At 47.4% G+C, this 18,548-nt stretch overlaps 1 protein-coding gene across 9 annotated transcripts in view; it reads right to left on the bottom strand.

Annotated features, from left to right (window-relative positions):
- LOC106746090 overlaps nt 1-18,548 on the bottom strand; it is a 259,684-nt gene that overhangs the window by 70,147 nt on the left and 170,989 nt on the right. For all 9 annotated transcript variants that reach the window (XM_014622292.1, XM_014622290.1, XM_014622293.1 and 6 more), the window contains one exon: nt 7,389-7,499. In XM_014622292.1, coding sequence (XP_014477778.1) covers nt 7,389-7,499 — 111 coding nt within the window. The remainder of the gene's footprint in view (nt 1-7,388; nt 7,500-18,548) is intronic.

Genomic DNA, 18,548 nt, shown 5'->3' with positions numbered 1-18,548 from the left:
TACGACACTTGTCCCGCACACCAGCCACTCGCGACGCTGTTAGCTGAAAACCGCCCGGAAAATTCCGCCACGACAGCTAAGGCGGCTGTGCACTACGGCGGGAAAGTGATTTCCGCGCGCAGCGGAGTCACACCGAGTTCATCGAGTTCACGATATTCACCGGTAATACTGAAAATCTATAGTTCGTATTACGTATACTATAGATTTTCAGCATCGACAGTGAATATCGGAACGCAGTTTTGGAAGAATGTGCGCGGGAGGGGGAGGGATTTAACCCTCTGCACTTGTGCATTCGTCCTCAGTCGCCGGCGCCACGATAAATAATGAAATACCGGTCTGTAAATTTATCTTCTCAGGAGGGGAGAGGAATCTTTTCGAATTCCAATGCGGCATATTAATTGGAACACGATCTATATCTAACACACGGTTTTCGTGTTACATTAATTATTATCTTCTCAACGATACTATCACGGACCAGTTACCTTAATTATTTGCTTTCTGAAGATCACACAAATCAGGAGATTGCGATAAAAAAATCGTGGCGAAATCTTACAAAACTTGAAGTGAACCTTACGTCTATTTCTTATAGTATCCATTTTGTACAAAGAACATTACTCTAATATCTAATCTAATAATTTTATGGAAGAACTCATTACGATTTAATAAATGTATAAAAGTTGTTATTACGAATTGATACACTGAGTCCAACTTATTATAAATACGAAGGATCAATTAAACGGATTCCAGCCGACTCTCTCTTTTTTTTTTTTCGTATCTATCGCGAAAAAATCGCGAGCGCACCTCGCGAGAGAGGATTCGAGCGATCTGCGATTTGATCCTCCATCGCAAAACGGGGCTCGTATTTCTCACCGGTTTGACGTTAACGCGATAATATCCATTATATTGAGAGCGATGTCCGCTCGTTAATCGGCCGCGATTTGCAACCTCCGCTTCCACGGAGGCAGTCTCGCCGATCGCCGTGTGTTCACTGTGATCGGCGGAGGAAGCCGGCGATTAGGCGCGCGCTCCCGACGAAGTAAACGGCTGTGTAAGATAAGCGCGAACTCCTAAGTCTTCCGTTATGATAGCGCGCTTCATTAATTCGCCTAATGGCGCCGCTAACTAATACTGATTACAGCCGGTGGCTTACCACGCGTACGTTTTCGTTATTTATCGCCGCGGGATGATCAGATCGCGCGCGTTGCACGCATCGCGAGCCTCTTCCTCGTCGCGGCCTCGATTACATCGTTCTGTTATTAATGAGGAAACTCCCCGTCGCTTCCGAATCCTTCGTCGGGAACGAGCAGCGGTCGGAGGGTATCTCGAGAATGCGGCAAAAATGGCCTACATCGAGATGTTTTTAGAAAACCGTTTATAAGTAAATCGGTCAGCTTTATTTTTATTTTACTTACTTTAATCATCAGAAATTCTGTTCCCTTCAACCAAAACGCACTTGATTATACATTGTCACGTAGATCTGATCAAACTTATTTTTCCGTGAACTTCTCTCTCTCATTTTTTTTTCATACGAAAAATTTCACAGTAATTACAAACGACAAAACAATAATTCTAAGATGTCGCGATAATGTTCCCCTCGCCGTTACATTTCTACGCAAATAGAATTATTTGAGTCGAGAAAGTTGGTCGGGAGGCGTCAACACACTCGACGCATCTCTCGACGAAAGGCGCGTTAATGCGCGGATGGGTGGGAAGTAGAGCGGGAGCCTGGAATCATCTCGAGGACGATAACGAGCGGACGAGATGTTCCCGCGGGATGATTACTACGGACAGTGGAAGGACTCTTCTCGGCGTGCAAACGCTCGCCATGAGCGAGCGAGATCCAACGACGGTCGAATCGTTACGTTTCGTGTTCTCCGCTCGCATGTCGCGCATTGCTTCACGCGCGCCGAGAGCGTCGTCATCGTCGTCGTCGTCTCGTTAAAATTCGCTTTCACGCTCCATTAATCCACCCCTTCGTCCTACACCCTGTCGGAATGTTCTTTGTGTCCATCACCGGCGAGACGAGACGGGACGAGAGACTCGCCGAAAGCGCGGGAGTTTTATATCTTGCGACGAATAATGAAAAATGTCCACGGCAGAAGTAATTCCCTTCCGGTTAAACGGGGAGAACGGCGGTTATTACGCCGCAATAAGTGCGGTCTTAACGAGGGTGGCCTCCCGCGGGAGGACTAATTCCCGCTTTTTGTCGCGCGGTAGAACGCGCGAATTATCGCCCTTTAGCTGGCCCATCGTGACGACGTTTTTTTTGCGTTTTCGCCGTCATCGGCCGACGCAAATGAGCAAAAACTCTCACGACCGCCGCCTCATTCTTCCTCGGGAACGCCCGTCGCAAGAAAGAGAGAGAGGTTTTTAATAACTCGTAACGGCGATCGCGCGCTTTCGCGCAGTTCGCGCGATTCTACGATTTTATTCCACTCGGGAACCAGTCGGACGGTCCCGGTCGAATCGCTCTCTAAATTTCTTGGTCTCACTCGAGAAAAAGCGGCGGTATTTTCACTCGAAGTGACGGTGGAAATACTGCCGCTCGAAATCGCAAGAGTGAATATTTCGTTCTCGAGTTTAGAGTGGATCCCGACTATGGCGAATGTTTCAATCGATCGGAGGGAATTTGTTCCTATCATGGTGGGATACGTCGAATTTACTCGTGAATGTACACACGGAGAAACCCATTTAGTTGAATCAACAAAATGGGTTTCTCAATATATTCATTCGACGATTCAGTGTGAAAAATTCACTCTATGTAAGAATGAAAAGACATTTGAATTCGAGTGATTCAGTTGTCGCTCTCTTTTTCGATTGAGGTTTCATTCCAAGAAATTTCGAGAGTATGTATATATTCGAAACGATCTATTTCGATGCTAAAACAGCGAGAAGAATGACAATTGCAGACATCGCCCCAAAGTACAAATAAATATAGAATCGGACCTATATTTCGCTATCTTAGCTCTTATTATATCGTAGAACTAAAGGTTTGACATAGGGTGAAAATTTGGAGTCGGTCCGCTCGCGGACTCTCTCGCGAACGACGACGACGACGTTCGATTACTCCGCGCTGCCGTTCGCTCCCGGTCGATATCGTGTATCCGCCGAAGTTCTCTCCACGTGTATAAGAGAAACGGCCGGTCGGCCGGCTGGCCGCGTGTCGCGCGACACGTGCTGAAATTCTATCGGCTTCCCAAGAATGGAGCGAGATTGCGACGACACGGAATAACTCACTCATGGTATCCGCAGGAAGACGCGTCCGGAACTCTTCCGTTGGCGGCTGAGAAGAGGTGGAAGAGACCGTGGAAGGAGAGGGTGGTGCGGAGAGATTTTAAACTTTCCTATCCTCGCGCGAGAACAGCGATATGGCGAAGTTCCTACGGTCTAGACGAATCCTCGCCTCGGCGTGAGGATAATCCGATACGGCTTGCCGGGAATGTAATTTACTCGAGGGGGTGACAGTGCCGTCGAACTCCTTATCCCCCCGACGTCTCCCCGCGTCTCTTTCTCTCTTTCTCTCGCGGACACATTTTCCGGCCGTATTAGATTTTCCTCCCGGGAATTTTGTAAATACAATATCTCGTTCGCGGCAAAATGGCAGGTGATCCAATAAGCCGACGGACGAATATTGAATAAAGCGTCTTTTAATAAATCGCATTGTTACCGACTGCCTAAGCGTGCTGCGTGAGTGTATATGCGTGCGTGTGTGTTCGTCGAATTTCTCTTTTATTCTTTTCTTAGACGCGACGGATGTACCGAGGCGGTAACTATTACACCGAGAGAAAAATATAGTCGGGGACAACATACCCTTTTTCTATTTTAACCATAAAAACGAGAACTATGTTTCTAGTCAATGTTATTGTAGTGTCAGTGATAACGACTTTACGTGCATGTTGTTTTGGCGCCGAGAATAAATATAATTTTATTAAATATAATTTTTATTTGAATTCATTCGATCTCGTACCGGCAAGAATGCGCGATTAAACCGCTACGGGCGAGAAATTCTTTCCGGCTGTCGACCTGCGCGCTCGTCGGAGACTACATTGTAATCGAGACGCGGTACACGAACGGTAATGAGTCTTTACCGAGCTCTTAGTAATAACGACGTGAAATAATTACATCCCCGGCAAATACCGAGTCCCTAACTGGCGCGACGCGGCGTAACGATCCGCGGGATTAATGAGATCGGCAGCTATCCGAAGCCCCATCTAAATTACACTAGCGGACAAACGCCGGGGTAAATGAAGTCAACAAAGGAGGATGGCCGATAAAAAAGAGGCGGCTCGAGCGGTCGCGCTCTCCATGTGTCTCGCGATGCATTCGATCCTGCGAGATCGGCGGGCTGATTTCCCTAATTCCCGGATCGCCGCGCTTAATTTCGGCGGAGAAATTAGGTAGATCTAATCCAGCGGCAGCGACGGCTGAAATTTATCGCGGCTTTACACACCACGTCGCGCGACAACGTTCGTGACTGGAAAAGTATTAAGTGGATTTGTGGAAATGCCGACGTGGTGTCCTGCTCCGGATTACTTTATATATATATATATATATATATACATTTACTCGTTGAATAATTAGCTCTCGTGTTCCGGGAAGCAAATAAAAAAAAGTGAAGGGAAAGAGAGGGAAAGAGACAGAGAAAGAAAGCCCGTCCTTCTTCAGGCAACGTAATTAATTTTATCTGCCCTCCGGCATCTTACAGCAGTTCCCACGATCCCAAAAGTATCACCGTAGCCGGCATGTTTCGCGCAGTGCAGCGAAGAAAGTGTCCGACGATCAATCGACGATCGATTATCGTATCGTTGCTCGCACGTTACGAGGGGATGTCGCGTCTGGCGCGGGGCGTGACGCAACAAATTTCTTTACGCGAGCGCGACATCGGTTCTCGCTGATTCCGGCGCGTCCACCTCCCCTTCCCTTGATAAATTCGTCGGTGCTGTAATTTAAATGCAATTTGTAACGGGCGTCCTCCGCTTAGCGCGATAACCGTACGGGAGGAATTATAATTAAAAACTGCGCCCGCCGAAATTGCGATTCTCCCCTCCCCCCTCTCGTGCACATCGCCCGTCTCATCGAACGCACATAACGCCGCGTGTATTTATTATTCAGTTACACGCGGTCTCCGGTACGTACATTTCTCGCGCATGTAGGCACTGGGGAAAAATGTGTCGGTACCTGTAACTATAATCGCATAAGTGAAAGTATTAGATCACAATTTTTCTAATAAGCGTTAGTAATTAATGCCGAATAACAGTCTGACCGAATATCAAATTAGAAGATTAATAAACAGGGTTATATTTTAATGTTACTGTGCTGAATAGAGAACGCGCCACGTAACATGTGTGTGTGTGTGTGTGTGTGTGTATGTGTGCACTTTTAAAATATAAATATTTAAAGTATTTGGTATATTTTGTTCGGTCGTAACGTGAAATGGAAACTAGAAAAAATCTCGGGGAAAACGTTGGGGTTGATAAGATCATGTTTCGCGTAGTAATAATTTCGCATAGATTTCCCAATTAGAATCCCGTATTCTTTTAGGAAATCGGACTGGATCCCAATTAAATCCCAAGAAATCTTCTCTGCGGATAGTTGAGGCCAAAGGTAATTACAATTTTGATAGGATTTCTCTCGGTGTGCGACACAAAGGACGGCGAAGGATTGCGGAAAACTGTGCGCGTGCGGCGTTACAGACGCGGCCTCGCGGTCGTCCGTGACCCTGAAAGGGCGGCGGGGATAATTTGAGGAGAATTGACGGGGGTGAGTCGTTCGGCTTTGATCTCTGCTTCGACTCCGACTTAGCAACGGTGCGTGTGATGCGCGATAAATAATTCGAGAAGACTCGCGAAAAGAGCATGAATCACGCGAGATTACAAAGGCGGCGACCGGCGAGCGGGGACGAGGGTTGTTTCTGTCGCCGTGAAATACTTTATAGGCTTGAGAGAGGGACGAAAAGAGCGCATCTCACAGGAACGCACCACCATCTCTGTATCATTCTGATCCTATCGAAAGCGTCCGTCTTACGGCAGCGAGACGGCGTTTCCAGACGCTCCTCCTTCCGTTTCTGATTGTAACGGAAACTTTCTGTATGTCACTTCTCGCTCCTGCCGTCATAAAACAATATGGCCGCCCCAGGGGTAGCCGAATCTTAAAGATTTAACACAGGGCCAAGGTTTTGAGTCGGGTTTACTCTGTACGAATCATTTGACTCGGCTGTGACTCCGCTTTTCAAGCGGAATTTTTCTCGAAAAAATTTAGAGTGAGAAAAATCCTATCAAAATTATAAATACGCAATCAATCACATTTTCGACCTCGACTATATCCCCTTCTGGTTTTAACCTCAAAAATGATAGTAGCATTATGTATCTAAAATATTATAACTATATATAGAATAACACTAAAAAAAAAATGCCTATTCTGACAACAATTTTTTCCATTTGTGCGATTATAGTCACAAATATCAAACATTTTTTCTCAGTATATACACACATAATTCTTCACTCCGCCTAAACGGATATCGCGACCGGAAGACGATGGAATTTTGATCGAGTCGCGAGCAACCGTTTCGCATTCTCGTCACATTCGCGATTCGCCGACAAGCATCCTCCGTGTATCGCCCGGCCGGTATCGAGCGATCCGACCTGGTGTCGCGGGATAAATCAGTAGACGGCGGCCACCGGCGCCGGGGTTAGGATAGCGCTCCGCTGCGAGTGACATAACGCGAATAAAGCGCGCGCGAGAGGAGGCGAAACGTGATTACGGGAGACGCTCTCTCGCTCCACCACCCATCTATCTCTCGCTTTCTCTGTCTCCTTCCCACTGTCTATCTCGAAGACCAGGGTTTCTGCAGGCCGCGGAGTCTGCTTTACGAGGGTCGCCGTTATCTGATAGGGCGAACGGCGCCGAATGCTACCAGCCAGCCGCGCGTGCAAGGTCTGCTCCGGATCGACCAGCGCGGCACTTGGGCCATCCTCTCGCAATAACGAGCTCTCTCTTGTTCTCCCGGTTCGAAGAGAAGCGAGTTAACGGATCGACGAGTACGCGCGAGACGGAGACCATAGTTTTCAGGTGCTTCACCGACCGGATGGAACTACCGTCCGCCGGTCGATCGAGTTGGCGGCCGCCGCGATTCGCTCTCCGGCTCCCGATGGAAGAACGTATTTCACCGGCTTTAGCTTCTTCTCCGATACGGAAAGACGACGATGAGGACGACGATAGTGAGGGAGACAGGGCGAAATTTCAGGCATGCGGAGCAGCGTTCGATGCTTCCTCGCATCCCGGTGTGGTAATAAAAATCCACCAAGTCCTCCTTGCGATTCTCATCGGGACTTCTCGCTTTCCCGGGACGAGTTTATCTCGGCCCGCTGGAAGTATCGCCGTAAACTCACCTTGTTAATTTGCCGCTGCAGCTTCGTGATCGTCGCGCGATCCCGTTGAGCTGCGAGACGCTCCGCCAGCAACGCTTGCTCCAACTCCTGCACCCGCTCCTCGAGGCTCTCCTGCAACAACAACGGGGAAGGAAACGTTGAGTGAAGCTCGGAACATCGGGGATACGCCGAGTTATTCGTGCGCGAATATCCGCCTAAATATAGATGACCCTATTAATGCAGTCTCATGCCTCTAGACGCACTGATAGAAAATTATAGCTATTTTCGGCTCCAAATGTACTTCTTTTTTTATTTTAACTATATTTTTCACGCGCGCACATTGTTACTATTTGCTAGGTTAAAATCAGAAGAAGATACAATTGAAACCGAAAATGACTATAATTTTAATGGGATTTCTCTCAATGTAGAAAATGAGACTGCATCCTTTCCCAATCTATATCCTGCTCTGATAAGGTGTTAAATTAGTTTCCTGTTTCTATTTTATCCCTTTCCTTTCTATTTTATTTCTAGATACGCACTTCTCTCCTAATCCCCAAGTAATTCTCACGATTAAGAAGTCACGTCTACCTCTGATTGCAGGTGAGTGTCCGAGGAACTGCGTCACGCGAATATAATCGAACGTGGCGATTTTGCCCGTAATGCGAAAAGAATAGACGTCGTAAGGCGCAATCATGGTGCCTGCGACCGGGTATCGATTGCAGCCGCCATTACACCGATTTCCAATTAACTGTCCGATGAGCGACGCAATTCCAAAGTCCGCCCGTCCGTAACTTTCGGCGGTACATATCCCGTAATTCCCGTTACCTGAGTTTTAAGCTGCCTTAACAGGGGCTTAAACTTCAAGGAGAGATCACACTCTCCGCGTATACTTGGGAGATTACTGGCGCGAGGCGACGTCGGAGAGTCGGATTCCCGAAAGCGAGAAACCTTGTCGGTCCGGTCGATTCTTGTCTGCTTGCGGTTCGTCGGCTGAGATATCGAGCCGCCGGCTGGCAACCTTGGAAGGGCCGTGAGACGGCTCGGCTTAAAGTTCATTTACACGTGTGGAGATAATTTTTATCGGGGAAAGGATTACCCGTGGTATGATTAGCCGGGATGTCTCGAAGGCAAGACTCCAGCACGGAGGCGGTAAGGGACTTACCCCACCAGTCCCTTACCAAGTCCCTCATCGAGTCCCTTATCTTCCAGAGTTACCGCATGATAATATCGGTCGGAGGATATCCAATGGTCCTTAGCCCGAGACTATTTAAATCGGGACACGCGCGTTGGACGAAAACATTAGATCCGCTCTTTTTAACTGAACTAGATTGCACTTCTTGTGCTTAGAATGAAACAAGTACATTGAAAAAAGATTTGGCAACAATTACCAACTCAAACTACGCGTATGTCTAAAAGACGTCTTTACGAAATGCGTTTAAATTTAACGCGAAATTCTTTACTGTGTATACCATTCTAAAATTGAATCGATTTCTCCCGATTTTAAATTCAATCCTGAAGAGGCTAAATTCGAATTTCCGCGTATATATATATTGTCTTGCGAAAAATGTTGAGAATACGCTCCTCCGCCGTTAGTAATTCCGAAGAATGAGAGAGAACGAGCTTCGGGTAAAAGCGCGATCGTCCAAATTGGAAACAAGTCTCAAGAGTTCCGAAAGCAGCGAAATCGACATCGAGCGGAATCCATCGCGACTCGCTCGAACAAACGCGCACAATCAACCGCTTCGGGTCCGCCGCGTCGCGCCGCGCCACCCCCGAATTGATTTACATCCTTCGTAAGGCATTTCTGATTATCAGCGACGGTTATTGCGGCCGGCGTCGGGACGGAATGGTAATGAGCGCAACCCCCCTCGGTCCCTGGGGGTTGTTGGTCGCGATTTGACCATAAGTATTGGGCGCGATCTATTAGATTCAAGGCGAAGGGGGTGGCGGGCGTCTGATTTCGCTTCGCACACGCCGGCAAGGATTCGTATGCGGAGGCACGTAGCCGCAATTCACCCTTCTCGAGCCCTTCGGCTACCGCCGTTGACTACGGTTGCAGCCATTGTTTGCCACGAACGGCTCGTCCTCGAAGAGGAAGGGTTCGGCTCTCGCTTTTTAAATTCACGTTTGGAGCTCGCGCTCGGGAGCACACGCTCCGGGGCTCGGGAAAATTGCGCCCGTCAGAAATGGCGTTCTCGAGAACGATCGCGCTTGAATTTCGCACAAATTTGACATACGGATTCTATTTTTCTCTTTTTTTTTTTTGGCATTTTTAAGAGAAGGTTTGCCGGATAAATTTCCGACATTCAAAAGTCGAGATTTGCGCGCTACTAGACGGGCGTTCGCAAATTTAATATTCGCGTGGAAAGAAGTTTGGTCGAATTTACCTGACAATGAACGAACCAAACGCGTTTTGGCCGTAACGGAACTTCTGAATTTCCCTATGCAAATTCGGCTCTTATAACCAGAAATCCTGTTTCTTTCTGTTTGCTTATTGTCAGGTAAACGGAAAACGTTTTTTGCCGCGCGGATTCTGATTTTCTCTCTTTTCTCTTTTCAAATAAATTATTGGAAAAATATTCGAGATTTAAAAGCCGAGACTCGCGCATTAAGAGATAAATGTCGCCGCGCGGCGAGCGATTATTAATCTATTCCCAACGTCCCTCGACGAGGATTTACAGCCGCCTCGTGTGGATTATAATTGATATTCAGTGACTTTCGAGGCGCGCGTCGTTCGCGAAAAATCTCCGCGATGATAAATCATTCGAGAGGAGGAGAAGAAGGAGGGGTCGATGGCGGCGGCGGTGCTTTAATAAACATTAACGTCCTGTCGTGCTGAACAAACGCCGCTCCAACGAATCGAACGGCTCGTAAAATCCACTTGTCGCGGACGAGCACGACGATCGTTCGCGATCGATTAAATAATCGAGCTTTTCTTCTGCCGCGTTCTTACTCACCGTGTCAACTTCCGCGCCGTCTTCGGAGCGGTCTCGTCACAAGCAAGATGCAAATTAGAGGTCGCGGGAATACGTCTATAATTGATTATAGTTATGTAAGAAGATTCCAATCCACATGGAGTACGTATCGAGAAAAATGAAGATAAAGATTTGATATACGATTTAAAAAGTACAAATAGCACGGAGGTTCTTTACGATCCTTCAAGAAGTATGGTCCATTTTCTTATCTTTAAGGATATTTATTGACAAACTTAATCCTTAAAAAAAGGGATAAAAAAGACGCAACGAATAAAAAGTAACGACATATTAGAGTTGTTCTAACATTTAATAATACACAATACGATTATTAACACATGATACAGGATTTAACAACAATATAAATCGTTAGTTCGGAATATTAGTGAAATATATCATGTTGTGCTGTATTTCGCTAATGTTCACTCGCTAAATCTCATACTTTAAATTATTACATCATTATGAAAAGTGGATTCGGAATATGTAATATATATCTTTCATAACTATGCGTTATTAAATATCAATTTGGTAACATTGGTAGGGAAATTTCAGAAATTCTAATTTTATGCGTTTGTTGGACTCTTCTTGCACAACTGTGTTCCAATTCGTCGCGAAGTGGAGGCGAAGTTTTTCGAAACCGCCTATCTGTTTTATTAGATCGCTCAGCCGCGTGTGCACATGCACAAAGTGATCCGACCGGCTCTGTAAATTGATCTACACGCTCGCTCGCGGACGCGCGCGCGCTGATATGAAACAAATACGCTGAAATAAACGCGATCGATATCGCGCGTATCTTCTATCGGCGGAAACGTTATCGGCCGGACGCTCCAGTTACGGCGAATTATTTATTTAGCGGTATTACTGCCGAAATAAATACCAATGAATTAACGATACTGCGTGTAGCATAACGACAGCCGATATCGCGTGTCGGTGTCGTTGCGCGAACATTACTCGCCGCTCGCTCGTTCGTTCGTTTGACGGGAATATATCCTCGTTATACAACGAATTATTTATCCAGATATTACGAGATACAGATAAATAAATATCAACGATTTGCAAATGGCGGTATTATATCGCGAATTCACCCCCTCACATTGTCCCCGTCGTTGCGAACGTTCCTCGGCCGTTTAGCAAAACGCTCTTACTTCACTCCCCCCTCCCCCTCTCTCTCTCTCTCCCGCTTTTACTTTCGACCTCCCTCGCGTCGCGGTCCGCAATTATAACGAGCGGTCGCGGCATAAAGCAACCCTGCGAAGGGCAGCCGTGGTGGGTCGACAGGGAGGGGGGGAGGAGGAACACCGGCCGTATACACGGTCCGAGGACCCGTAGAATTAGCGCGGGGACTTCCGGGACGTCATTTAAAGCGCGGACCCTGCACGCCACGATGAACCCACTCTATATGCAGAGATTCCGTTAAATTGCAAACGCGCCCGTTTCGGCCCCTCACCAGCCCACCGAGCGAAGGTGGGAGGGAATTTAAACTCCGACGGGGGGTTAAGGTATTGCCCTGTCGCCGAAGTGTAATCAGCAGCGTCCTGCGACCTCCTTTCATTCGGCTACGGCAGGGAGCGAGAGAGACGGAGGGTCGTTCGCTGTTAATTTCAACGATTGTTAATTTCAACGATTAACCACGACTTTAATTGCCGGAAACGAATAGAAACATAATTCGCCTGCCGTACGCATCGCTCTCGCGGTCGGAGATGAAGTCGAGCGCAAATGGAATTTAATCGGTTGAGATCGACGGTTCAGAGTGTATAGTCCTTGATATAAATAGAGAGGCATCACTGTGTGCGATAAGATTGGTTTAATTGGCTATCATGAATCACGATTCACACGGTCTCGTCCTGGTAGAAACGTATGCAGCTTTCCTGAACGCTCATCCAGTTAGTTACTGTCTGTTAGTTATTAATGCATTTTCATTCGTTGTGATAATACTGCATAGGAAATGGATAAGATTTATTTGTTTATTTACGAGAAAGTATTTTCCCTTGGTGCGTCAAACATAATTGCTAATTGATCATATAATCTTCATAAAAATGCCGACGGAAAGAACGACGGGTTAACACAGCAATGTCGGCACTTTGGACGCGAGCGGAGCGGTCGCTTGAAAAGCAAACTTTTAAAAAATACAGCGATTAAATTAAGAAACTTCCTTCGGCGCGGGAAATCGAATCAATATCAATCTCGAGTCGCTCGGAGGCGACGATTTTGCGTTCGCGCGGAAGGAAGGAGAGGTATAGACCGAGGAGCGAACTCTGTCGTCTCGCCAGAGGCTCGGATCGATTTCGCGAAAATTCGCGTCCCTCATGCAAATCCCGGATCCCCAAAAATGTTCACGACGCGCGCCTCATCTCCGTCTCTCTCGCGCGTTCTCGGTGGCCACTGAATTATGATCGTGATTTCCGGCGAGATGGACCTTCCGGCCTGGCAGAAGTCCAGTACTTCGCGAAAGTGCGCGGATAAATCATGAGCATTTTCCGGGGGGCGGCAAGGCGTTAGTTTATTGCCATGTAAATCATCGGCGCCGCTGCGACGCCCGGCGTCGATAGAAAAATACGTGACGCCTCGGCCTCTCCCGTTTAGGCAACGACGGCGAAATCACGACTGCCGATACGGGCGCGCCAGTCAGGAATAATATTGACCGAAGGGGGATACACGCCGGTTTCTCGGAGAGTCTATCGCTCTTTTTACCCGAGTGTGTTATTGTCGCGTAGGAACATCGCCAAGAGAAACATCGATTGTCCATAGACAATCGTAGTTGTCGGATCCCCCGACCTCTTCTTTCTTTTAAATCGTCGTTACTCTCCGAAATTTTGGCATTATGTTAAGCTTTCAATTCTATGACATACTAGGAGTTAAAAGATAGCAAAACTAGATTCAATTCTAACGTGCGATCGTTGCAATTACATGCGCCGAGACTTTTTCGTATATCACGCACAAAACATTGAGGCGCGCTTAACGACATAAAGACTCATCGACTGGAAGCGTGATCTTCGATTTTTAATACAACATATTAGCGAGTGAAAGAGAGAGAGAGCAATTAAAAATAGCTGTCGTCATCTCTGGGCGCGTCGTAAACCGGTCTATAGAAAGCTTTTAATTGAATTTACGAGCCATCGCGTCGTCACGGCGGGGTATTATCCTCCGCGCGTCATTTTTCACGCACGCACGCACGCAGGTCAGCGGCGCCGTGCGTTCCACGCCTCGGATTACGTCGGATCGTAATTCACCATCGTAACGTGAACTTTGTCGTTTCCCAGCCCGCGACTTCTGCGACAACCTGTAGGCGATGTATTGACTGTGCTCATCGCCGCGCTGCGGTGCGTTACATCCATAGACATGTAATAACTAGACTGCGTATTCAGCCGAAGAGTCGTCGAATATTAGAAGGAGATAGTTCCGTCCCCGTCTGATAATATATGGAGTGGAGACTTAAGCCCCGCTATAAAAGGATGCTTTATTCCAATACACGTCTTCAGAGAAAGACGGTAGCCGTACCAGCAACTATCTTTTTCCACTTTCCGACGTGTTCAAACAAGGGGAGATGTTGAGACCGCGCGGTCTAGTTATACGTCTATGGTTATATCGAGTTTTATTGCCGCGGCCTGCGGATGACGCGCGGTAGGAGCAATGGTAACGGAATTTATAGGCGAAAGTCTTACGACGGTTCTTTCTCTCTCTTCCGCGGCGGCGGCGGCGTAAGCTCTATCGACGTGTTGTTATCTTTATTTACTCCAGATTTCATTTCGGATATTTACGAACCTGTCCCGTCGTTCTCTCTCTTTCTCTCGCATCGTCGTTTTAACGTTGATCGTGCCTTCCGCCGCCGTTCGCATTGTTGCCGGTCGGCGATAACGAATCTCGGGTCTAATTTGGGTCGCGTGAGGGATGGATTAATTGATTAACATTGCGGAAAGCTCTTTTCCCTCCGGATAATAATGTCTTTCGCGACCTTCATCGCGCGGGACTTCTTCGCGAGAAGTTCAACGCGACGACGAAGCTCCACGAAATCACCGGGTCGGATTTTCGCGGAGCAGCTGCCGTTCTTACGTGACTAGAACCTCGTGGTCATGCTCAATATCGCGCTACTTCCCGGATACTAGCTCTTCCATTGCGCCCCATTCGATGCCCTTCTTGCGTTCTTCCACAAAGAAGTCGCGGGAGTGCTTCCAAAGCGCGCCCAAGAGAATTGACTACCCCGAAAGACGAGGGCGAAAGAAAGGGTGGCGGGGAGGATCACGAACGAAAGGAAGATTAGGACACTGCGAAGGAGGAGGGAGAGCCTCCCCCTCGTACTCGATACGCCTCCGCCGAAAGGAGACGTTTTAATTTACGTTCCCCGTCGATGTCGCGTCGAGGCGGCGTCTCTCACACCCTTGGATCTCTCTTCGATCGGATTCATATTGTCGAAAGGATGAAGAGGAACGAGCGATGGATGAGACATCCCTTCGAAGAGGGAAACGAAAGAAATCGCGATCGTCGGCCGGCTTTCGGCTTGCGACGCGCCGTCAACAATTTTACTGGCTGCGTTAAGCGGAAAAAGCAGTTTAATAAACGCTTTGCGCTGTGTTGTCGGCAGATTCGCAACTGTTGTAAACATTTCTGCCGAACGACATCAGCGGGTTACTCTTCTGCAACATATTTACTAAATGCGCGGTTTTTCTCGGTTTTTTTTTTCACATTTTTAATACGCTAAACCGCTTAGTAAACATATTGAAACAGCAAACAATAAATTGCTAAGTGTCGGTAACATTAATATTTTGAGTTACATTAATATAAATGTATTAATAGATAACGGGCAATAATAAAAAGATACTAGTAAAATGTAGTATATATTTTTCCAACCTTTCTAGACTATAAAATACTCCTCGTCATTCACTTTCTCATTCGTCTCGTTTACATATCAGATGTATCAACCTTATCTCGTCGTATCTCACGTGTAACCGCGCCGTTGTTATTAAAATGTGCCGGGATTAATCAAGGCGCGATTCCGCGCGTCGCACGCACATCGAAATAAAATCCCCGACGACGACGACAACCACTACACGTCGAGGACGACGAGAAGTTGCCACGCACGAAACCCCGACATAATTCCCGCATTCCCTTCGTGCGAGCCTTCCGAACGAGGACGAGGAGTTAGCGTCGAGCGTGACGCCGAAGGCGACGTTTTATCGAGGACATCTCTCTCTCTCTCTCTGTTGCCCACACCCTTGACCGAAGATATCGCGCTGTGTCCGATTATTCTGGCGGTCGATGCGCGTCACGGGTAAACAAGGGATTCGGGGGCGAATCGGGTTCGTTTTCGAGGCGTATGCGAGCGACCGGCCAGCTGAAATTCGAGGGGTGCACCTTTAAGGTGGAAATCCGCCACAACGGAGGACGAAGAACAATAGGGAGGCTGGATGAAGGGGTGCCAGGTCGCTTCGGGGACGGCAGAAGAGGCGGGGAGAGAGGGTTGGGTGTTCAGGCTTCTTCGTGGATGAGGACGTGGGAGAGAAAGGGTGACGAGAGAACTCGAAGGGTGGCTAATAGAAACGAAGGGCCCGGCTGTCGTCGAGGAACAAAGCCGTACAGGTGCTATCGGCGTTGCGAATGATCACAAGTGTAAAGAAAGGGAGAGATAGAGAGAAAGGAACGATCGATACACGATATCGCATCGATTGCTCAGCCCGATGAGGGTGACCCCGATCTTTCCCCCGTTGTCGGGAAATTTGTTGACGCTTTCTGAAGAAGTCCGCCGATATTCAAGTGGGATGAGATTTATTTATGACGCGATGTACATGTGAACCGAACTTAAATCTATATCTGGAATAATTGATCTAGTAATTATAGAGAAGGATATGTTAAATATCCTTTCTATTCGTAAAATGTCGATCACACCTTGCATCTGAATAGAACGCGATACACCCGGTCAAGAAAGAAAGAGAGAGAGAGAGAGAGAGAGAACAAACGCGAAATGGATCGCCACGAACGCGCGAACAGGATTCCCTCCCGGACGTGGGTGGAGGATGATAATTCGACTACACCTCCCGTAATCTGTGTAGACGGCTTTGAGGAATTCTACGAGGCTGCGAAATGCGAGAGATCGCCGATGAACGAGGAGATCCGCGATGGCACGCTCGGTATTCGAAATAAGAAATACCCTCGAATCCCCCTCCCCCCAGTTCGACGGAACGACGACGACGGTGAACGAGGGCGAGAGAGATCGGGAGTTGAACGAATAAGAAATGGGTGTGCATTCCTCAATCACCGAATATTTACCTAGAGCGGCACCACCGGTGAGATTTGCCTCCCGCCACGGGAACCCGGCAAAGAATCTCAAACGCGCCCGTGAGCGCGATTTTATCTCTCTCTCTCTCTCTCTCTCTCTTGGCCAAATTATTAGCCGATTTATTAGTCGTTTAATCCGTGCGCTTTCGGGGCTTTGCGACATTAATTACATTCTCGGGCGGATATTTAAGTCACGAGACGAGACGAGCCGATCATTTCCATCGAGACGATCACGAGCCCGATGATCATTTCCCCGGCAATGGCAGCGGGGAAATCGTAAAATCGCCGATCCGCCGCGGCGGAGTGACCGGATGAATCTTGTTTAATCGGCGCGCGTCGTTAAATGGATCGCCCTCGGCGCGCGGTGCGCCCATAAAATTGCGAACGAAAGCGAAATAATCGCGCGACACGGAAGATTGCGCTTTTTATTCAAATCCCAACTCGGTGTTTCCCGGGACTCGTAATAACGGAGGGGGAGGAGAATTGTATTTGCCCGACGCGAATTAATTCCGCCGGAAAAGAGGGAAAAAATTAAATACTCGCGCCCTGGTCGCGATCCCCACGCATGTGTGTGCGCGCAGGCGCGCTCGCTGTGTGCACCCACGTGCGTGCGTGTATTTCGCGAGGCTGTCTCGCGAGTGATAAAGCGGTTTCCCCGTCGTCGAGACGGCGCGCACATCCGCCGTAATCGATCTCGCGGCGCGTCGCGGCGAGATTCTCACACGTCTTCCCCGGCATTCGGATCGTATTCCAGATAAGCCAACGGCATTGATCGCAATATCGCATAACCGTGTTGGATATTGCGCCGCGTGGGACGAATAAGCAAAGCGTGACTGCCGCGTCTCTCCTTTAGATAGTTGTCGTCGTCGTGAGAGATGCACCCGCTGTTTGTGCAGTCGCGCGTTGCGTCGCAGCAGCAGTCTCGCGGATAAGGCGGAAATTGAATTAGCGGCGTATCGGATGCTTAAGCAGCTCAATAATCTGATAATCCGACTCCCCCGTTTTCGCGAGATCTCGCGGCGATGTTACGATCGGCCGGAGTATCTCCGGACGGAGCGCGGGAGTAGCTTGGAAAAATCGCACGAGAACGCGGACGTATTTTGATCGGAATTTTTACAATTCTTGCAGCATAGGAGTTTATTGAACATAAGAATTTTTCTCCGGTATCGTCACAAAAGGTAGACCGATCGACGAATCATCGACAAAAAGATACACCTGCCCGATCAATTGGCAATGTGTTAATCTCACGAGATTATCCTCGTCTTCTACGTGTCGCACGAAGAAACGTTGGAGATCGATTACTCCAGTTTTCTTCTGACGAAACTCATTTTTCTACCTTTTCATAGGCGATATACTATCGATATTTCAAATATTGGGCCGCACTATCAATATTTTGTATCGATACTTTATCTTTCGATATTAACATATATCGGTGTTTGAACAGGAATATCGAACTTCCGATACGTTAAGCTCGTATCGGTCTACGGATTAGGATTGAGATTGGATTGAAATTTGACCAATCAGAGCAAAGCTCACCAAGCTTGAGATTAGTTTTCTTTATCCCGATTGGTTAAATTTTGGGAAAAATACATCGAAGTCCTAATGAATTCTGCGTACAAGACGAAAATGGGTGGCAGGCTGAAATATTGGCTAATAAATGTATTCCGAATTAAAAGGCATAGTATTAAAATATTAAAATATTAATTAATAAGTAATTGCAATCTCTTATACAAGTGAACAACTATTTTCGCGGGTTGAAAATATCATCATCAAAAATAGCAGCCGTATAACAGACGAACATTTAAAACTGTTGCTATTTTTAAACTCTCTTCCTGTGAAAGTTTGGTAATCGTAACTTTTATATAAAATAAATATAAGATGTAAATAAAAATAAAAATAAATAAATAAATATATATATATATATATATATATATATATA

The sequence above is a fragment of the Dinoponera quadriceps genome, unplaced genomic scaffold (genome assembly GCF_001313825.1).
Source record: "Dinoponera quadriceps isolate SergipeBrazil2010 unplaced genomic scaffold, ASM131382v1 scaffold1782, whole genome shotgun sequence".
Lineage (NCBI taxonomy): Eukaryota > Metazoa > Arthropoda > Insecta > Hymenoptera > Formicidae > Dinoponera > Dinoponera quadriceps.
The sequence above is the reverse complement of the archived record's forward strand: the minus strand, read 5'-3'. Positions and strand labels throughout refer to the sequence as shown.